General features: G+C 37.3%; 1 protein-coding gene and 1 non-coding gene across 2 annotated transcripts in view; both read right to left on the reverse strand.

Moving 5' to 3' along the window:
- Positions 1 to 19,853, reverse strand: part of LOC131045314 (adenine phosphoribosyltransferase 1) — a 48,643-nt gene extending 28,790 nt beyond the window's left edge. Inside the window, exons 1-4 of the mRNA XM_057978887.2 lie at positions 19,483 to 19,853; positions 17,625 to 17,735; positions 14,170 to 14,262; positions 8,194 to 8,343 (exon numbers count right to left, since the gene is read on the reverse strand). Coding sequence (XP_057834870.1) covers positions 8,194 to 8,343; positions 14,170 to 14,262; positions 17,625 to 17,735; positions 19,483 to 19,564 — 436 coding nt within the window. The 5' untranslated portion in view covers positions 19,565 to 19,853. The remainder of the gene's footprint in view (positions 1 to 8,193; positions 8,344 to 14,169; positions 14,263 to 17,624; positions 17,736 to 19,482) is intronic.
- On the reverse strand, positions 19,082 to 19,209 carry LOC131045315 (U6atac minor spliceosomal RNA). The gene has a single exon (XR_009105792.1). It is a non-coding gene; the product is annotated as a U6atac minor spliceosomal RNA (small nuclear RNA).
- Positions 19,854 to 20,850: the final 997 nt, after the last annotated feature.

Consider the following 20,850-nt stretch of genomic DNA (forward strand, 5'->3'; position numbering starts at 1 on the left):
AAGTCAGAAATGGATGAATACAATGGAAGAAGAGTTGCAGCAAATTGAGAAGAACAAGACTTGGGAATTAGTCCCTAGACCAGAAGACAAGAACATCATTGGCACCAAATGGATCTACCAGAACAAGATGAATGAAGAAGGTAAAATTGTTAGGCATATAGCTAGACTTGTGTGCAAGGGTTACTCTCAAGTAGAGGGCATTGATTTTGAAGAAACATTTGCACCGGTAGCTAGACTAGAAGCAATTAGGATGTTTCTAGCTTTTTCAGCCTACAAGGGTTATAAGGTATATCAAATGGATGTAAAATCTGCCTTCCTCAATGGAAATTTGGAAGAAGTGTACATGGAGCAACTGGAAGGGTTTTTGTTACATGATGATGAAACCTTTGTGTGCCGGTTGAAGAAAGCCCTGTATGGTTTAAAGCAGGCTCCTAGAGCATGGTATTCAAAAAGGGGAGAGTTGAATGTAATCTATACATCAAGGTAGATGGAAACCACATGATCATTGTGGTTGTGTATGTAGATGACATCATTTTTGGAGGCAACAAGGACACTTTGCAAAGATTTTGCTGATCAGATGCAGTCAAAGTTTGAGATGTCAATGCTTGGAGAGTTGACATACTTTCTTGGTTGGCAGATATCATAGCTAGATAAGGGAATCTTCATCTCACAAACCAAGTATGCAAAGGACATGCTAAAGAAGTTTCAAATGGAGGACTACAAACCAGTGAGTACCCCCATGGTGATCAGAAGAAAACTAAGCAAGAATGATGAGTCGCCGATAGTGGATCAGACCTTGTATAGATCCATGATTGGCAGTTTATTGTATCTAACTGCCTCTAGACCAGATATAGTGCAGGCAGTATGCATGGTGGCTAGATTTCAAGAAGCACCTAAGCACTCACATATGAAAGCAGTCAGCAGAATTTTTAGGTACCTGCAGGGGACACTCAATTATAGATTATGGTATCCTAAACAAGGGGAATTTACCTTGGAAGCATACACATGTTGATTGGGCAGGCTGCATTGATGACCGAAAGAGTACAAGTGGTGGTGCATTCTTCCTAGGCGAAAGAGTACAAGTGGTGGTGCATTCTTCCTAGGTGAGCGGTTGGTCTCATGGCATAGCAAGAAGCAAGATTTAGTCTCCCTATCAACTGCTGAAGTAGAATACATTGTTGCTGCCACGTGTTGCTCTTAGGTGCTTTGGATGAAACAGACCCTCAAGGACATACAGGTGGATATCTCTGATCCTATTTCCATCCGGTGTGACAATTCAAGTGCCATCAACATATCAAAGAACCTAGTGATGCATTCAAGGACAAAGCATATAGCCATCAAGTATCAATTTCTTGGAGAGAAAGTTGAAGGACAAGAAGTCATGATGGAATATGTCCCCACAGGAGAATAAGTGGCAACGTCTTCACCAAACCATTACCGGTAAGCACTTTTGAATACTTGAGACACAAGTTGGGAGTTGTGTCACTTGCCTCGTGCACTTAAGCTTGTAAGGAGATATATGGTTCAGGGGCAATTCATAGCAGTATCTATATCTCTTGAACCACATGCTGATCATAGGGAGAGTTCAGGATTCTATGTCTCAGTCCCAGTTGTAATCACAAAGAGCAGATTTGACTAAGGGGGAGTACCCACAATCTAACCAGTTAAGTATGAATCAAAGGGGGAGAATAAATCAGATAATGAAGTACCCTAACCCTTTGTCATTGTGTCAAAGGGGGAGAAATCTACCTGTGTGGAGACTTGCAGGTGTGTTGACATCAATGCCAAAGGGAGAGATTGTTGGCATTAAGTTGTCATTGATGTCAACCGGTATGGAATGGTCACTGGTGAGTAAGTAGTGGTGACCGGTATGGGTGAAGTAAGTAGTGATGTCAACCATTATGAAGGATGGAATGTGTAAGTAGACAGAAAAGGTATGTTACCGGTACACATGAAGTGCAGCATCTACCGGTAAGCAGGACCACCAATAAGCAAGCCAAGGAGAACAGAAAGATGTGGTCATCGGTATACAAAGAGAAGTATAATGCAACCGGTAAATGGACTTAGTGGATGGACCAACATGTTTGATGGAAGGCCAAGTTGATCCACTGGCAAAGAAGAGGTCAGCATGTATGAAGGTCCACTGATGAAGTTAGGTTATACTGGTAAGGTGAGTTGAACCGGTAGTAAGTCTTGGTCGGTGAAGGATATCAAACCGACTTTGTAGTCTGAGCATAGGTGGATGTCGACAAGGATGACAAGTGGACACCAAGTGGCAAGCACGTAGAGGTCGATGAAGTGTTCATTGACGTGGTAGTCGATGAGCGAGTCGGCATTAATGAAGAACCCGCAAATCATGGGACGATGGCAGGATGTTGCGGCTCAAGGAAGAAAGAGAGGCAAGATGATTGATCTGATTCTGCAGGACGATCTGATCCTTGTACTCGTTGGCTGAAGGAAACAACCGAGCCATTAAAGGTGATTGACAGAGAAAGGCTAAAAAGCATGCTACAGACGTCTAAAAATAGAAAACATGCATTGGAAAGCAAGGAGGATATGGCAGTGTTGTTTGATATGATGCAGATCATCATTCCAAAAAAGAGGATCCAATCAGATTTGATACGGATTGAGTTGGTAGAGGAAAACCCTAGCACACCACTGTTTGAAAGTTGCTTTTGGTGGGAACCCTCAAATATAAATATGTGAACTCGAGACTGAAGATGATGATGCTCGATGCGAGTTGTGAGAGAGAAGAGAGCTTGAGCAAGAAGAGAGACTATCTGTCTGAGAGTTCCTTCACAAAAAAGTCAAAGTGTGGAGTGAGCAGGCTAAACCATTGAGAGGCTCTAACTAGCAAAGATAGAGTAACCGATAAATTGTTATAGTCTTAACAGCCAAGTGTACCAGTAAGGATTGAACGGTTAGGAAGGCATCCAAGTGTGGTATTGTGCAGTATGAGATTTAGAGAAAGAGAAGAAAGGCAGAGAGTAACCGGTAAGTGATCAGAGAGAGAAATCAGATAAGCGGCAATGGAAGAACCAGTGAAGAGGAGGTTGATAATCGGCAGACATCGGTTGATCAGGTGTTGCAGAACTCATTTGCAACTAGGTGCTATCATTGCATTAAAATTGTATTTCATTATATTACAACGAGTTGGTGCTTGGTGCAGGGGTTGGTACTCCTTGGGTTGGTGCCCTAAATCATTGTAACTTGTTTCATTGTGAGGCTGGATTGGAGCAGTAGTCTCCAGTAGCATTTCTCACCGAGGTTTTTCCCATATTGGGATTTCCTCGTACATCTGGTGTTGTGGGTTATGCATTTGTGTGTTTGCCTCTTTTGATATCCTCTCATATCTTACCGGTTTGATTGCTTAGTGTTTAGGTTGTTAACCGGTACTCAAAGCTTGGTTTAAAAAGAAAAGATTTCTAGGAACCACTGATTCACCCCCCTCTCAGTGGTACATTGTGTTCAACACACATGTCTCAACTAGACGAGGTGAGACAAAAGTCTAAAAGTCCTTAAGTGAAGACTTAAGCAATGTTAATAGGACTCTCTCTAGGGATGCTAAAAGCTAACTAGTTTGATAAATCCACTTTTTACACAAACACTAGCAAGATGGAGGTCAAGCCGCAACCTTCTATGCTGAACAAGGAGCCACAACAAACCCCAAGGATTAGAATCTCAACCTCTCCCCATGTTTTCACTAGATTAGGAAAGAGGAAGTTATAAAATGTTGTATTTTGCTTTTTAAGCTAATCAGCCATTAGGATTCCTTGTGATGATGCGATTTTGTACTCAGCTTTCATTCAAACCAATCAAATTTGAAATAAAACACTTTTGTGCTCATTCATTGACTCATTAGATATATCTTGTCATTGAATTTTGCAAAAAAAATGTGTTTGTAAAGAAATTTAAGCAATTTTTAAGTTCTCGAGTTTTTGCCGAATCAAAAACTTTGGCTCTATCAAGTTTTTGCATAGTTCATGTCTGCCAACTATTGTTTGAACTTTGAAGGACACTTGGTGATGGGTTAAAAGTGACAAAATAATGGAAAATGGCAATGTGCCATGAAATTTTGTGTGGTCATAAAGACTTTTATTAGGACTTCGTAGGAGGGGCTCCACCCCTTGACCCCACCCTCACACCCCTCGACTTTGCTAAACACTACCACCCCAAATCCCTGCTCTAATTTAAAAAAGCAAAAAAATAAAATCATGCTGAGCCATGCTAAATGAAAAAGCAACATTTGTTAATCCTTTCAACTCTTTTCCCAATTAATTCCAAGAAATTTAATATATTCGTACTTTTGGTTTGTCGAGTCAATCTCTATCCTAGGTAATGTTCCCATGGTTGTAGCAGCAGTTGCAGACTTGTCTAAAGATACAAGCACAAGACTAAACATAGAGTTGGTGATGCAAGGTCCTCCTCTCTACATAATTCATGATTCCATCATGTGATTTTTGTTTTTGATGCCATGGAGATAATAGTCCATGAGTTTTGTCCACCTAAAAGCTAAAACACTTCAGAATGTTTTTATTAAATGTTGTTACCTTCAACTCAAATCCATTTCTGTACTCATTTGATCTATGTATACCTGTACATTTTATCAAAGTAGCTTCTAATTGATAAGTTTGTTATGTCTTTAAAGTTGATTTGTTGAAGAGTACATAGTAACAGCTTCAAATCCTAATAAAATCTCTATATTTAATGGATTTTTGAATTGTTGAGCCTCTGCCAAGTTTCAGACCTGTCCAAAATCAGCTTGACAAGTATAAAGACAAGTCTGAGTCTTGTAACTATGGAACATACATATATAAATATAAATTGCATAAAAATATAAATACTATATAAATATATTGTATATTCTGCAATATACAATATACAATATACAAACACTATTTTATTTGCAGTATTTGTATATTTGCAATTGGATAAATTATTGCAGTATTTGTAATTTCCATTTTGTATCGTGTGTTCCTTTTCTTTCTTTCTTTTTTGTATATGTATGCATATACAGCCATACTCATACCCAAGGGGAAAAATCACCATACCAGCATATCTAAACCCTGCACCCGTACCCATTCTGTAATGTCCCCTCTTTAGCTCTGTCTAGCAGAGACATGTGAGTCAGCTTATTATGGGGTCTTGTAGGCTGACAATGATGGATAGAGACTCAGTGTGGTTATACAGTATTTGGGACTTGGTGTTCTGACAATAGTTGATCAGTTTGGAGCAATTCCTTATTTTTAGGAGGCAGTTCCTACGTTTATGGAGGATATCCCTACTATTTAGGAGGTTATAACCATACCCAGGGTTGGGTCTCCTTGAGATTATTCCTTGGGTTCAGTTTCAGAGGATTTGGGTTTGTTTCCTAGTTTCTAGGAGCATCCCTAGATTTTAGGGATGAGATTGCCAGTGGATCCTTGATTTCCGACTTCAGTCACAGACAGGTGGCAAGTTGACTTTTTGGTTTATGGTATCATTTGAGCATTTTGCAGCTATTTGGGTTATATTTTTAATATTTCCTAAGTTAGCGTTTATTATTTAAATAAGGCTATGTTTATAGCCATTTTGGAGTAATAAGGGGTTTTTGGCCTCATCTGGATGCGTATCTCTTGGTGTAATAGCTCGTTGGAAAGGTCTTGGACTTTTCTAAATATTTCTCTCGACTCAGATCCTTTCGGTGAACGGATTTCTTTATATTTGAAAAAATGTAGTTTTCTATGCACTTGGCAACTTAAAATGAGAAATATAACATTTTAACCCTAAACGCCACATTGAGTCACTTTTAGGGTTCGAGCTAAGTGGGAAGGTGTTATAAGGAAGTTGAGACCTAATTCTTGGGTATCTTCTACACATTTTACATCTTGGATTTGAGATTTTGGCTCTGGAAGAGCTTTTCAGCATCTGGGACGCCAACCCTAATGCCTTGCCTGTTTGGGACGTAGCCCCCAATACAGTGGTTTGGATTTGCTTGCAGTTATTAGCATCTTGGAGATTGTACGGCACACTTTCTGGAGGTTTCAGTGATTCTAACAGAGTTCAACGTGGGGTTTGGGGGTTTCTATCCAGTTGGGTGTACTTGGCAGCCGTACGGCTGTACCTGGCAGCCACTTTCCTTCCCACGTGCAGCACTTGGAGGGCTGGAATCTTGCCGCAACTTCATTCCTGGTTATATTACTCTTTCAGCATCCAGGTCGGGTTCATTCCTGATTGTAATCTTCCTGAAATTATTGGAAAGCTTCATTTGGTCAAATATTTGATTTTAAATTCAGAAATCTGCCTTGAATCAAATTTGTTTTGGCTGTATATGAACTTCATTTTCAGTACTTTGTTCATGTACTTGTACTTCATTTATTACTTGTTGAAAAATCATCAAAACAAAAAAAGAATCCAACCCTTCTGCAACTTCTGTCTATTTCTGAAAGAAAATATTAATAAACGGGAAAATCAATTTAAAATAAAAAAAATTACAGCAGATCAGCAAAAGAGATCCATCAGGGATCTTTCATTCCCATACCAAAACAGCAACTTAGAACTATTGTATTAGGTATTAGAGTAAAATACAGAGATGCTCCTAGAAGAAATAATACTTCTAATAAAGAAACAACATGAAGCTTATCTAACAAGGTAAATACATAGGGCTAGGTATAAATAAAAAGAATATAGAACTAAAATACAATGTAGTCGACATGAGTAATATTGCCCATGTCATTCTGTTTCATGTGAAAACAGCCTACTTATTAGGAACATCAATTAATCAAATTGGAATTTTACAGTGACGTTGCCAAAAGAGAATTTATAAATATTCCAATACCTGTAAGATAGAAGTCATCAAATGTAGCATTGTCTCATACCAAATTCATTGAAATCCAATTTAAAATATCAGCAAAACAAACATATTTTATGATAATGAAACCTCCATATCCAAAGATCATCAGCTAAATGCTCAGTTTCAGCTGGTTGGGTACATATGCCATCTTCTTAATTAAATTTCAAAAAGGACTTCCAAAGTTGGACCCAAAACAAGGGAATAATGGTTTTGAATCATACTAAATGGAAGAATATACTAGATCAACTATATAAGCATGCTATAAGATATTTTACTATTTTGGCAACATAGAAAAATTTCACTTATGGGAAATAGTATGGCAAGACAGTTTTATCAACAGCCAAAACCATCCCATGTACGACAATAACAGAGAAATAGACCTCTTTCAGGAAACTGAATCAGTGGCTCCTGTCTCTTCATATAGGTGATGTTCTATTTCCTATTGTTTACTTCTATATTCATATTCTAGCATAAATACACCCTTTGGGAAGATGCTATAAAAAATTAGTTGGATATCATTCCAAATTCTGATTGCAGTTGAGATTTGTATTCCAATTCTTATCCGAGATGCTGGTCAATTGAAGGTTGCATTTCATTGCCATGGTTCTGGAGATAGTTATACGATCATTGAATTCATTATGTGCAAATGAGAGGATGGACTATTGTTGGTGTTCTTAGTAGTTCTCATGAAGGAAGCAAAGTCTGTATGATTGTTCAATAGTGGATTCTTACTCAAGGTTATCCCATAAGCTTCAGGGATGTCTTCTTTGCATCCCCTTTTTCTACATATTTCTCAGACATTCATTATTTTGTGGAGGACGCTAAAGAATGTTTTTAAGTCCTAGAACATTGAGGGATCCTCTTTGCATCCCCTTTTTCTACATATTTCTCAGACATTCATTATTTTATGGAGGATGCTAAAGAATGTTTTTATGTCCTAGAACATTGAGGGATATCTCCTCATCAATAGCTTTCAAAAAAAAGAGAAAACTATTCACAAAATTTGAAAATCAAGGGGATGGCACATGGTTGAACAACAATTTTCAATACATAAAAATCAAAAATTCATATTAATACTTCACATTTTTCTTTCAACGTTTCATTTTATTATTTATTTTGATGTTAATTGTTCTTGTTCACTGTTATAGCTGTTAGTTTTATTTGAATTCCTGATCTTTATACCATTTAATTTAATGTTTTTCTTGCATTTGTTATTTATATACATAAATATATTAATTTTGATATCCAAAACTTGGGAAATACATTTTTTATCCCAAAAATGTGTCCCCCCAACCTCAAAAACTTACAGGAACATTGAAATTATATAACTTCAAGATAGTCACATGAATCAAAATTCTCACCTAGTAAACTCATGGCTGCACATAAAGTTCCACCAGTGGCAATTAAATCATCGACAATCAGGGTACGGTCACCTGGTTGGACAGCTCCAACATGCATCTCCATTCTGTCTGTTCCATACTCCAATGCATACTCCACAGAAATAACTTCACCTGAAAACAATGCATATTGATATGGTTACAGAATAGTTCAAAAGCAATGATATAACTTAAAACTCTACCAACAAATAATGGTAATTTGAAATTTTCGGACACTTGGGCTTATTTTCTTGTGAGCAATGACTGACTTGTTCTAATTGTTCAATTGTTTACGAGTGGTGGGTAATGATGGATTATAATCTTCTACAGTTATAATGCTGCCATTAGAATGTATGCATGACAAACTATAATTAAATATTAAGACTTAACTCAAAAACACTAACTACTTACAAGTTACAAATCACCTTCCATGTGATCACATACATATGTACAATATGTCAAACTTTGATTAAATGGTGAGATTTAGTTTAAAAACACTAGCTACTTACCAGTTACAAACCACCTTCCCTGTGAACACATAAAGATACAATGAGTAGAGACAGCGTTCAAAAACTCAGCATACCCAAAAAAAATCAAAAAGTCAAACTTGGACTAGGCGAAATTCCCAAACACTAAAAACACAATAAATTGAAAAATAATCTTTAAAAAATGTATGAAACTGAATTCACAAAGGTCATGAAAATTTTTCCCTTCATTTGTAGATCTAAAATACCAAGTTCAACTCACATCCATTTGATTTTAAATTACATATCTGTACTGATATTTTACAAAATTTATCCATGGAATTCATGAGCCCAAAACAATTTTGCTTTTTTGCTTTTTTAAAACCAAAGTAGGGGGCTCAAGATGGAAACCCCCAATGAGTTAAGGGGTGAGGAAATGACAAGATCTAAGTGCAGCACCCCTTGCAAGGGTATGGGGGCAAAGCCCCTAACAAGGTTGAGAGGAAGCGCCCCTCATGCGAGTTTGGGAGCAGAGCTTTCAACAGGGTATCAAGAGGCAATGCCCCCTTGCAAGGGTCTCAAGGCATAGGCCCCAGCAAGGTCAAGGGGCAATGCCCTTCATGGTGTACAAGGCCCATCCCAAATTAAGGCCTTTGGGCCCACACAAACCTTCATGGTGAGTGCTTGAATGCTCCAATACGTCAAACAGCTCAAATACTCAAAACAATTAATGCAAGAAAAGATGACAATGAGTATTTTTGGGATAGAATGTTTTAATCTGCCATTGGCCAAGTTTTCACTTGGACACACAAGTTTTTGCCTAGTTTGTCGGCAAGTTTCCAGCAATTACTCACCAAAAACCTTGAGACTCGGAAACAAGTTTTCCTATGGGATACTAAAGAAGCATGTTTGACCATTTGTGCTCACACAAGTCACAAGAGCTTTTGAACCATGACTTTTTTAGAGAAAATGACAAGGGAATGTTTGTACATGTTTGACCATATGTACATACAACATGATAATTAAACCTACTCAAATAGGGAAGTAGTACATACCCTTTGGGAGAATTTAATCGTCATGAAACCTATTATAGATATAACTGTACTTTGATATGCATGAAAGAGATTCCCAGCTGTTTTATGGCTCTAAGAGTTGCACAACAACCTGTGCCATCCAAGAAAATATGAAAAAGCATTTAAAATGAATCAAATTTAACCATATATATATATATATAGCCGAACCCATACCCATACCCAAGGAAACAAAAATTGTCATACCATTGTACTTGAACCTTGTACCCCTACATGTACCAAGATCAGAAACTTGGCATTATACAATCCTACAAGGTTTAGAGTGTTGAAACAAATCAAGATCTTGTTGAGTGAGCCATTTTGTTCCCACCTCTTGACTAAAAAGAGGGAAATAGGGCATCATACTCAATTTGTGAGTGGTGCTCTTTGAACTTTGCACTACCAAAACGATTAAGGTAATCCCCACCAAGGATGTTGGTCATCATAGTCTAGCGATGACATATCTTGCTCATTCTGTAGTATAGTCAGAAGCATGCTAAATGATGTGCTTTACCATAATCTTGTCAACATGGCACTTGATATACATATTGATAGGTGTTGCTCAAAATGGAGTGTGGAGCAAAGATTAAGGCACCAGGAGGAAGTGTTGATACAAGTAGATAGATACCAAGAGATAGAGGGCTCCATATAGAGTAGCATGGTTGGTAGTTGCCCAAATTTGCGAATGCTCCAGATCATCCAGATTTAGGACAATGAGGGTTTGTCAGCTTTTGGGGCCCATATGATCCAAAACATGTTTTTTAGTGTCTGTAGTGTTAGTGTTAGTGCTTTGGTTATACTGTAACCTAAGATTCTAATTACGTGCTAAGCTGTTAAGTTATGTTGATATTTGTGTTATGTAAGGGTGTTTAGTTGTAATTAGTTGGGAAGGTCCTTCAATGTAATGTAGTGTAAAATCTCTCTATGTTCAATATGTGGATGTGAATCTCTAAGCATCTAATTCCAGCACCCCTAACATCTTATTTTAACACCAAAAACTTGTTACTGTTACACGACAATAGTTTCTCACACAAAATGCCTACATAACTAAATTGAAAGTGGTGATCACATACCCCATAACAATATGTACTTTACACCTCTATCTATCACCACTTGAATAATGAACATATGACAAAATAAGAGCTTCATAGCAATGAGCTTATTACATTAATATGTAACAAAAGGGGGTTGTATTTTGGTGGGCAGCTTATCCTCCCACTTGTTGGGGAGTTTTTCCCTAAGGACTGATGGCTAAAAATAAGCTCTCCCATGCATCTTATTTCTCTTTTGCTTCTTTGTTCTTTTCATCAAAATGAGCATATGTAGCTTCTTCAATGATTAAAAGGTTTGACAATGGTTGTTGTTAATCAACTAGATGAAATCATCAAACATATAAACTAATGTAGATTCTCAAGGGTTTAAAGTGGATCCATGCTTGGCTCAACCAATCATAATATCTTCAACACATTAAAGAATTTTCAGAACAACTTACGGATTTTGTCAGGGGACCGTCTCAAAAAAATGGGGTTTGCAGGCCCCTTCCGCTGTGTGCTTTGTGAAAAAGAGGAGGAAGATGTGGACCACCTTCTATTTAACTGCGAATTCGCCCAGGAAGCATGGCGTTTTGGGTTGCAGAGACTGAATTGGAAGGGTCCAATGGCAGGGAACTTGAGCAACTGGCTGGAGTCTTGGCCTGTTTTGGGTAAGTCGTCAATCTTCACTGCCATTTGGAAGATTTTACCCTCTACTGTTTTTTGGGAGCTCTGGAAAGAACGGAACCGTAGAGTGTTTGATAGAAAAGCGGAAAATAGGGATCGCTTTCTGATTAGATTGGAGAAGGCAATCTTGGAATTGGTCACTAATGCTGCTTCTCAAGTGAACTTAGCAAAGACTCCTTTCACCCCGTTTGATGCTGGAGTTTTGTTGAACTGGCCTTTGATCAAATTTAGGCCTGCTAATGGGCTTTTGAGGGCAAATCCTCAGAGGATGGGTGAAGTAAGACACGAGTGGGTCCCGCCAGATAAGGGTTGGGTCAAGGTCAATTTTGATGGCGCCTCGAGGGGAAATCTAGGGATCTCTGGTGCGGGAGTAGTTGCCCAGGATGCTTGTGGCAACATTCTAGCCCTAGGAGCTAAAAGATTGGTGGATGGATCGAATAATGAAGCGGAGTGCCAAGCGGCTTTAGAAGCTATTCTTATGGCTAAGAAATTGGGAGTGAAAAATCTCCATCTGGAAGGCGACTCTCAGATTGTGGCGAACGGGATAGCTAGAGGTCGTATGGAGGCATGGCATTTAGACAAACATGTTCAAAGAATGAAACTTCTTCTGGGTGGCTTTGAAGACTATAAGGTGACTCATGTTCTCAGAGAAGCTAATGTGGAGGCTGATAAGCTTTCAAATGTGGGGGCGAATGGTTCTTTGCAAAACAATTTTAGAATATTTGAGGACTTTCGAACTGTTAGTTTTCATGATTTTGGTTGAATTGCTTTTATTAAGGGAAGTGAACCCGAGTTGTTCTTGATGTGGTTGATTGACACTGGACTTGTGGGAAATTATGGCCCTTGTAGATTGTGATCTACGATTTAGTTGCAAGCGGCCTTGGTGGCTTTGGAGTGATGATGGAGGCCATCGGTGAGTTGTCTTGTTGAGGATGCGTTGTTTGAGGTGAATCGTGTGGTGCATTCATGCCATGTGATGGTGGTGGCTTTTTTAAAGGCCTTGGTCTTTGTTTCCCTGGCATTCGTGGTCGTTGGTTTCTGGCTTTGGCTGTGTGTGCAGATTTTAGTGAAGAGGCGAGACAAAATGGAGGCAAATTTTTCCTTCACAACGGACGGTCAAATGCCAGCATTTCGCGGGTTGATCTCGAGCAACAAGTTGATGAATGTCTTCAGGGTGGATGGGGAGGAGTTTTGGATGGCAGTGTCGTGATGGTTGGGGAGGAATTTCTGGAGTCTGACTGTCGGCCTCGAACCAACCTCGACATCTCATCGTTGTTTGTCGCCCTGGCTTTGTCGGTGGGAAAGTCGCCGGAGGAGGTGTTGCAGGTGGCAGGCTTGGTGCTACGTCCAAAGTGGGCAGGAGGTTTAAATGATGTGGTGGCTCGAGCTGTTGTTGGGAAAGGGCTGAAGACAATGGAAGATCCATGGCGGAGGATTGGAATAGAAGCGGGGGAGCTGCAACCGTTTGCTATCTGGTTGGCTTCTCGACCTGTTGAAAACCAGCTTGAGAATGCACGGAAGGGTTGGAGGGATGTTGTGCAATATGTGCGAGGTTTGGGGCCGACTGAGCGATGGAAGATACGCGGGAAGAAGACCCCAATTCGGTCTGAAGCTCCGCTAGGCGAGGATGGGAGGCCTATGACCCGCCATCAAATTCCACGAAAGCAAGTGAAGGTAGGGGAGCGCGAGTCGCTACGTGGTGTTAGGTCGAGAACACCGCCAAGTGGAGGAGGTGAGGTGTAGGATGCAAGGCCCAGCAAGGGCATTCCAAACTTTTCTCGGGAAGAGGCTTTGGGATGGTTCTGATAGACGGGTCTCTTGGGCGCGTCAGTTTTTAGATGGCGTTTATGTATGTACGGCTGGTTTTTTGCAATGGCTGGTTATGTAGGTCTGGTGTCGTTTTTCGGGTTCTGTTGGTTTTGTAGGGGCGAGACCCCATGTAATGGCAAGAAGTTTGGCTGCATTTTGGATGTAAATCTTCCCTATTTCAAGCAATATATAATCCTGGTTATCGATCAAAAAAAAAAATATTCCAAAGCATAAATTCTGAAAATAAGCCTCTTTTGTGTCTTGTTTGTGAATACCCTCAATTCTCTCCCCTTCATATCATATTTCACTTATAGTGCATCATACTCAAATAAAATCATCATACAAGAGAGGCACCGTCAAATATATGTGCATATTAGTTTTCTTCATCATAAGACAAAACCATGCTAAAAAACTTCAAAGAGATTTTTTTGTTAACAGATTTGAAATGTTCAATAATATACCGGTAGCCATCTTGGAGGATTTAAAGTGGGACTCTTTTCTGTATGATTTTACATTAAGTTATTTTCCAGTCATGTTTTTTCTCACTTTTTGACATTTTTGAATTAAAAAAGGAACTAGGTTCAGCCTGAATTGATTCAAGTGAGTGATCCACCATACCTAGTAAATATGGATTATTAAACAAGTATAACAAAACATTGGATAAAACCGTAATTCCTTCAAAAGCATTTTAGGGTGTATTGATCCCACAGTAAAAACTTCATCAAGCATTAGTTAATGAGTGCATCCTCATGATGCACATTATAAATACAAGTATTATTTTCATCATTATAAATCTTGCAATATAATTGAGATTTCTTTCACTTTCAACCATTAAAAATCAATAGCAATGACAATATATAATATCTTCTAATTTTGGCATTGAAAAGGGATCAGAATTACCAGGCAACTTTTTTGGTTTTCTCATAGGTACAAATTTGGCCCCAATTGCCAATGCAATTGGAGGACCAAAAATAAATCCTCTCGCTTCAATTCCTGCATATTTTTACAAGCATGGTATGTTTGTTTATATCAGTAATGATGTTAGTAAGAAACCAAAAAACTTTAAATTGCATTGGCAACATGGATAAAACATGTGTACTTATTCTGTGCAAGCATTGATAGCCAAGATTGCAAGAAAAACGAATTGGTGCGATCCATAAGCTTGAGATATACACCACAAACAAACATTTACTTTTGCTTCAAGAAATTGACTCAAATTAGAAACTGGAAAATGATAATTATCAAGACAGTGTCACAGCATACAATAACAACCATCTATATAAAAACCAAACAGAGGGGCAAAGTCGATGCAATGCATCTTCAATTTATATTAATGAGTTTTCTAATGGTTTTTGTCAATGCCCTAATACCCACAGAATTACTTTGGTAATCAATGGACATTAACATGATCTCTTCCTTCCATTTTTTCTTGAGTCAAAATGTCAAGAAAATCCATATTGTTTACAATTATTAGCACATTTTGCTTAAATTTGCAAACCAAAGATCAGACTGCACTGGTTAACTTCCAGTAAATTAGTATAGTACTAAAGTTGATTACCACAATCATTAAACTGTATAACTTGTAAGATATACTCAAAATTTTAGATAACAGATAAAATTATTGGGCCCCAACTCCGTTTTGTAATGTAGGGTTCAATTTCTTATATTTCAGTAGTGGTATTTAACACGATATTTTTACAAAACAAAATGTAGAGGAATTAGCTAATCAAAGACAGTTGCAAATGACATGCATACAACATGTTACAAATTCAAAACACAATCTCACATTTGTGAACCACATCTAAAAAAGAAAAGCAACAGGATGTTAAAAGCGTGGAGACTCCATTAGTTCCTTAGCAATTTTGTATGTATAATAGGTCACCATATGTCAGATACATCGCTGTCTCTACCTGCATAGAAGTGCAAGGACATGTATACAACATTAAACAATTCATATGCTTCTAAAGGATATAAACTCCTATTCAAGGCCTATAGATACAACTTTTGCTAATTCATATTGTTCTAAATCTGTAAGGATATAAACTCCCACTCAAAACCCTAATGCAATAAATAGAAAACCCTGTAAAAGCTAGTGATGACATCATCATATGAATTAATACATTATTATGGCTAAAACAATATCAAAGATGCATTATTTCAAAATATTCGTGCTATTTTTCCTCACTTACTAAATTATGCCAAATAGAAAGCAAAATATGTTATAGTAATGTGTGATTAAAAGGTACCCATTTGAGGCAGATCAAAAATTTCATTAAAAACTCAAACAAAAGGCTGGTTTTCTCGAGATTCATGCAAGCAGCTTGTCATTGGCATTAACATGAAATCAACAATATCTAAAATTGTGTTCATTTGCTGAGGTTCTGGCCAGTGTGGACAGCTTGCATTACCCTTGAACTGCCAGGCAGGTCACAACTATATGACATCTTTCTTGCTTCTGTCTGAAGAAAACAATAAAGGAAAAGATCCACATTTCAAATTCCTTTCCCTCCCCTAGATGACGGAGATGTTAACTTGAATGGAAGTCGACAGGGGTATTCAGCACAATGCAGCACTCACATTACAATTACTTTGGGATATTTCAATTCAAGAAGAGGAAGCTTGTAAAATGTTTGAATATTCTCACCTTGAATAGTAGCATAAAGGTTATTAGAACCTTGTATATTTATTATGACTTTTCAGTATCCATTGCAACCAGTTATTTAGATATATTATAATTTTTCTTGTCATTAATATATTTTGTTCATATAAACTGGATGTACATTTTGCTTAAAAAGAAATACCCAATACATATAAAGCCAAAATAGTAAGAATGGAAAACCAGCTACCATTGGGATACCAAGTCTTAATGTAGGGCATGTTTTGTTGGAAGTGATTCCTCTGCACAAGTCTGAATAATGTACTGACCAAGTTCAACAAGCTTAGTGCACCGGAGGCTTTTTTAGCCTGAGTTGGTGCCCCTGTCCCATAAAGAACTCTCTTTTTAATATATAGTCTGTAAATGAAATGCTAAGATTCTATTTTTTCATTTCTTTTTTCCAATTCCAAGCAAGTAGTTAAATGATGTAAAAATGATGTAAAAATGTAATATTCCAAACATGTTTAACTAAAGGGACTTTTGACACTAGAGAATTATGTGTCCTAACATAGCATAAATCCATTCTCTAAGTATCCAAATATTCTGGGCCACCCATGTCTTATAGATATCAGGATACATATCTGCCACGCCATAATTTGTGTCACATTCACACATAGCGCTCTGACGTCCATGTCGTATCTGTATGTGGGCACCCAATTCATGCATAAATGTTGTATTCTTTTTGGACATATATCTGAGCACAAATTTCTCAAGCCCGAATATGGCTCCAATACAACATTGTCATATCAATTCTGAATATAGATAAGCACAACTGGAACAAGACAACACATCCAAACACTAGGGAAAACAAATAGCAATTACTTCATTATATCTACTCACTTATCTAATAAATTTAGTGAAAAACTAGCACTGATAAGAATTTCTCATTTCTAACGTGTATAAAGCTAGGTGTCCAATTATTATACAAGTTATCAATAATTATAAAATACTTAAAGGACTAGAACATCAATACCCAAACGCATTTGACATATAACTCCCTTCCCAGGACACAAGCCAGTTATCCCTCCTAGAGACTTAGGTCATTGTGCATAGCATTGGTTTGTGCATTCCTACTATTCTAAGACTATTATACTGTCTAAATTGAAAAACGTTCATCCCTTTACAATTCTATTTCATCTCACTGATGGCACTAAGCATATTTATCTCCTATGTTACCTCTTCAATAAAGGGAACTTTAGCAGAAGCTATTGTTTATGTTATACCTTTATATCTGTCCTTAAGCATAGAATTACAGCAAAGACGCATCTCAAAATAAATATAATAACAGCCTTTTCCAACTGCTCAAAAGAAATTTGAAACCTATAAGTTGTTAAGGCAATGTGGCACTCAACATGCTATATACTTGTAAGTAAAATATTAATATACTAACATAGTGACGAGAGTTGATAAAAATATAAATCAAACAAAATTTCTCTGTGAAAAATGCCTCCAGACACATAATAACCAGCAAACTTTTGATTGATTGTGTTTGTCTTGGAAGTGAACATTAAATTGGGCATTTCTGAGAATACTGCAATAACTTTATTTGTTCCCAACACTTCACATCCACCTGTGTGGCCCATCCTCAGGAAAGAAAAGGAGAAAATGTCCCAAAGATGAATTTACATATTATAACATTATATTCTTAAATTATACAGCAAAACATTAGTAAAGCACGGTAGCAAATGTGAGAATTTACCTGCCACCACTGTGATATTCTTGTCCTTGTACCTTTCAACAAATATATCAATGCTGTCCCGAAAGGCCTTGTGATCCAGAAGCAACGTTGTTATGTCTTGAAACATAATTCCTGCCCGACAAGACACCAAAACTTTTTGTGAAATTTCTTTGTAAAAAACTTTAAACAACCACTTCAAAATAATTCAAATCAACAGAATATAAAATGACTTTTAACTTCCTTAAGAACAAAACAGATGACTTTTAACTTCCTTAAGGACAAAACAGACCTATTAAAAGTTTGTTTGCTTGTTTACAAGATGGTTTCCAAGAGTTTCTTTGGTTTAAAATTTAATAAACTTGTTATTAGTGCAGACATGTGTGATTGTGCAGGAAGCATGGTCACCCCGAAATTGTCGATGACTTACATTTGGGGGAGACGTGATTGATCATGGGCATTGGAGCCAACAAAATTTAAAATATATATATCAATAAATTATCAAAATTTAGTGTTAGTCTAACATTTATAGCACTCAGTTTACTTGCATAATCTAGTAAAATGGAATACCCAACTTCCCTATTTCAATCTATCTCGATAAAACTACCGTACACACAGGCATCTTAATCCTTCTTAATTTTTTTGTTTTCTCTAGTACTACATTTAGATTTCACAAAAAAAAACAATCTGCTACAAAAACTAGCAAAGATTTATCCATAATTAGAAAATTGCATGACTGTTATTGCTTTTTTTAATTTTTCAGTTCGTTAACTCTTGTCAGCCAGTTATTAGCACTTGAGGGATAAAATAGCTGTAGTTTATATGACATACACAGGAAACTCTTGTACCGCAAGTTTCAAGGGATACTTCCAAGAAATATACAAAAACACTCGACAGCACTATCACAAGTATTATGACATTCAGTGGCGTCCTATTAATTTCCAAGGCAGATGCATTTCCAGTATGAAAGATAAGTAACCGAGGTCAGGATGCAAGTCTCTAGTTAACTATAAAAACTATTAAATGATATAAGAATGAAAGATATTGCTCTAAATGAGCTGCAGCAAATGTCCTGCTGCAAGAATATCCAGTCTAAAACAGCATATTTTATTATTGTACACATTTTATAACAGAATTCAGCCAAATCACTCGGCCATTTGCAATCAAAATTAGTACAAAAATTCCAATCAAGACAGATAAAAAAAAGCTTGGATAAATAATAACAATTGCAGCAATAATCTTCTCTCTAAACAGATACGCTTCGATAGTTCCTCAATACCAATTTGGTCTCTTGAAAGTCATGGTCATCATAATCACAGTAAGGGTGTTAGCGGAATATCTGTTTCATCTTCTAAATATATCGAATTTACACTTTTTCCTGATGTGGTAACTATTTCAACCTAAACCTGCACTGTAAGGGCGGAGAGTCGAACAGGGACCTCACAAATTACCATGAAAGGCGGTTGAGCTACATCCAACAGGCTAAATTTTGGTGAACAGTCTACCATAGAGGAAATACGATGACTTAACCATGTGCAAAAGGAAATTCCATAGATTACTCCCATCCTTATCAAGGGGCATGCCAATCGTCTGTTTTTTCCACGAAGGACATGACAAAGCATTAAAAAACAAACTTCACGTTATACGTCTCATGAGCGACACGCTACACAATTTATCAAATGGCCGCCCTATTACTGTAAAATACACAAACGACGGAAGCAAAATCCACGCTGCGGAGCTCGCTGTTCGCAGCTCAGTGCCAAAGCGCCCGGAGGTCCTCAGTTCGAATCCTAGTTGACTTACACCAAAATACTTAAAACGTTTGAAATTTCTGAAGAATTTTCTGTAAAAGAGAATGAAAAACGGAAGAAATGTGATTTACCGGGCTTTGGAAAATCAGGCACCACTCGGATTGCCGCGGAGATACGTCGCACTCTTTCATCGCCATCCAAATAGGCCGACATTTTGCATACACCACAGCAATGCTGCTAGCGCTCTACAAGGCCAGATTATTTCCTGATCGCGTGAAGCAAAGCAAGAGGTGGAGATGGAGCGCGTAGGGAAGAGCAGGAGGAAGAGGAGGAGAAAGAGGAGCGGGGCGGAGTCGAACCCTTGACCCTTAGAGCCAGCGGGGCCCCGGAATAAGTAAGCGTTGAGTTTGAGAGAATGCAGGGTAAAGACTTTTTAGGGGTTTCGGAATATAGGGAAGGTGAAGAGGTCATAAAAAATTGATTAAATGAGTGTACCAGGACAGCGACTGTGCGCATGCGTGGGTTTTATGTAAGGGAGGAGACAATTTTTCCAAATTTGCAAAAATGTAAGGTAGAGATTGGATCCAAAGAATTCGGAGGGCATCCCATAGAGGTTGGAGTGCTTGTACACCGTCTGGTACAACATTTTTGACAGGAAATTTGCCCAAACTTTAGTCTGTTGGTTATGCAACTAGCGTGAGGTCTACGTGGTGGAACATTGCCGGCAGTGGCAGAGTGAATTTTGTAAGGAGTGTGAGAGAAAGTGTCCCGACTTATAATTGCCTCGTACAAAAGAATCCCCGCCGAGATTTTGAGGGTCCGCCCTCCACGGACATGACATCCTTTTCCCTATTCCAACAAACCTCACATCCTTCCTTTTCCTTTTTCCATGTAAAATACCCTCCCTATTTCTTCATTTTCACTCCTTTCTAGAGATACCTAGGTACACTCATGTATAGCTCAAACTCCAATTAAAAGTTTTCTTTTTTAATATTGAATGAAAATTTTGAAGTACACTGAGAAGTCCAATTATGGTTAAATTTGATGATTGTATGATTATTTTCTATATTTTTATTATAATTTTATTTTTTAAAAAAATACTTGAAATTTATGATGATTGTATGATTATTTTCTATATTTTTATTATAATTTTATTTTTTTTTTAAATACTTTAATTTATGATGAAATATATATATATATATTTATTGGGGGAAATGTTTAATTTTATTAAACAAAAAAGAATGTACAATAGATATGAAAGAGTATTGAAAACAAAATTATTTGGTGTACTTTTTAATGTTATTTTTTCACTTTAAAAAGATTGTCATTTATGATGATTTTAAATTTAAAAAAGATTAAAGATTCGAAATTTATTTTTTATTTTTATTTTAACTTTAGAAAATATTAAAGATTAAAGATTCATTTTTTAAATTTATTTTTATTTATTGAAATTAATTATATGTGTTAAGTATTTGATTGGTTGAGAGGATTGGTGTTCA

Source organism: Cryptomeria japonica, chromosome 3 (assembly GCF_030272615.1).
Source record: "Cryptomeria japonica chromosome 3, Sugi_1.0, whole genome shotgun sequence".
Lineage (NCBI taxonomy): Eukaryota > Viridiplantae > Streptophyta > Pinopsida > Cupressales > Cupressaceae > Cryptomeria > Cryptomeria japonica.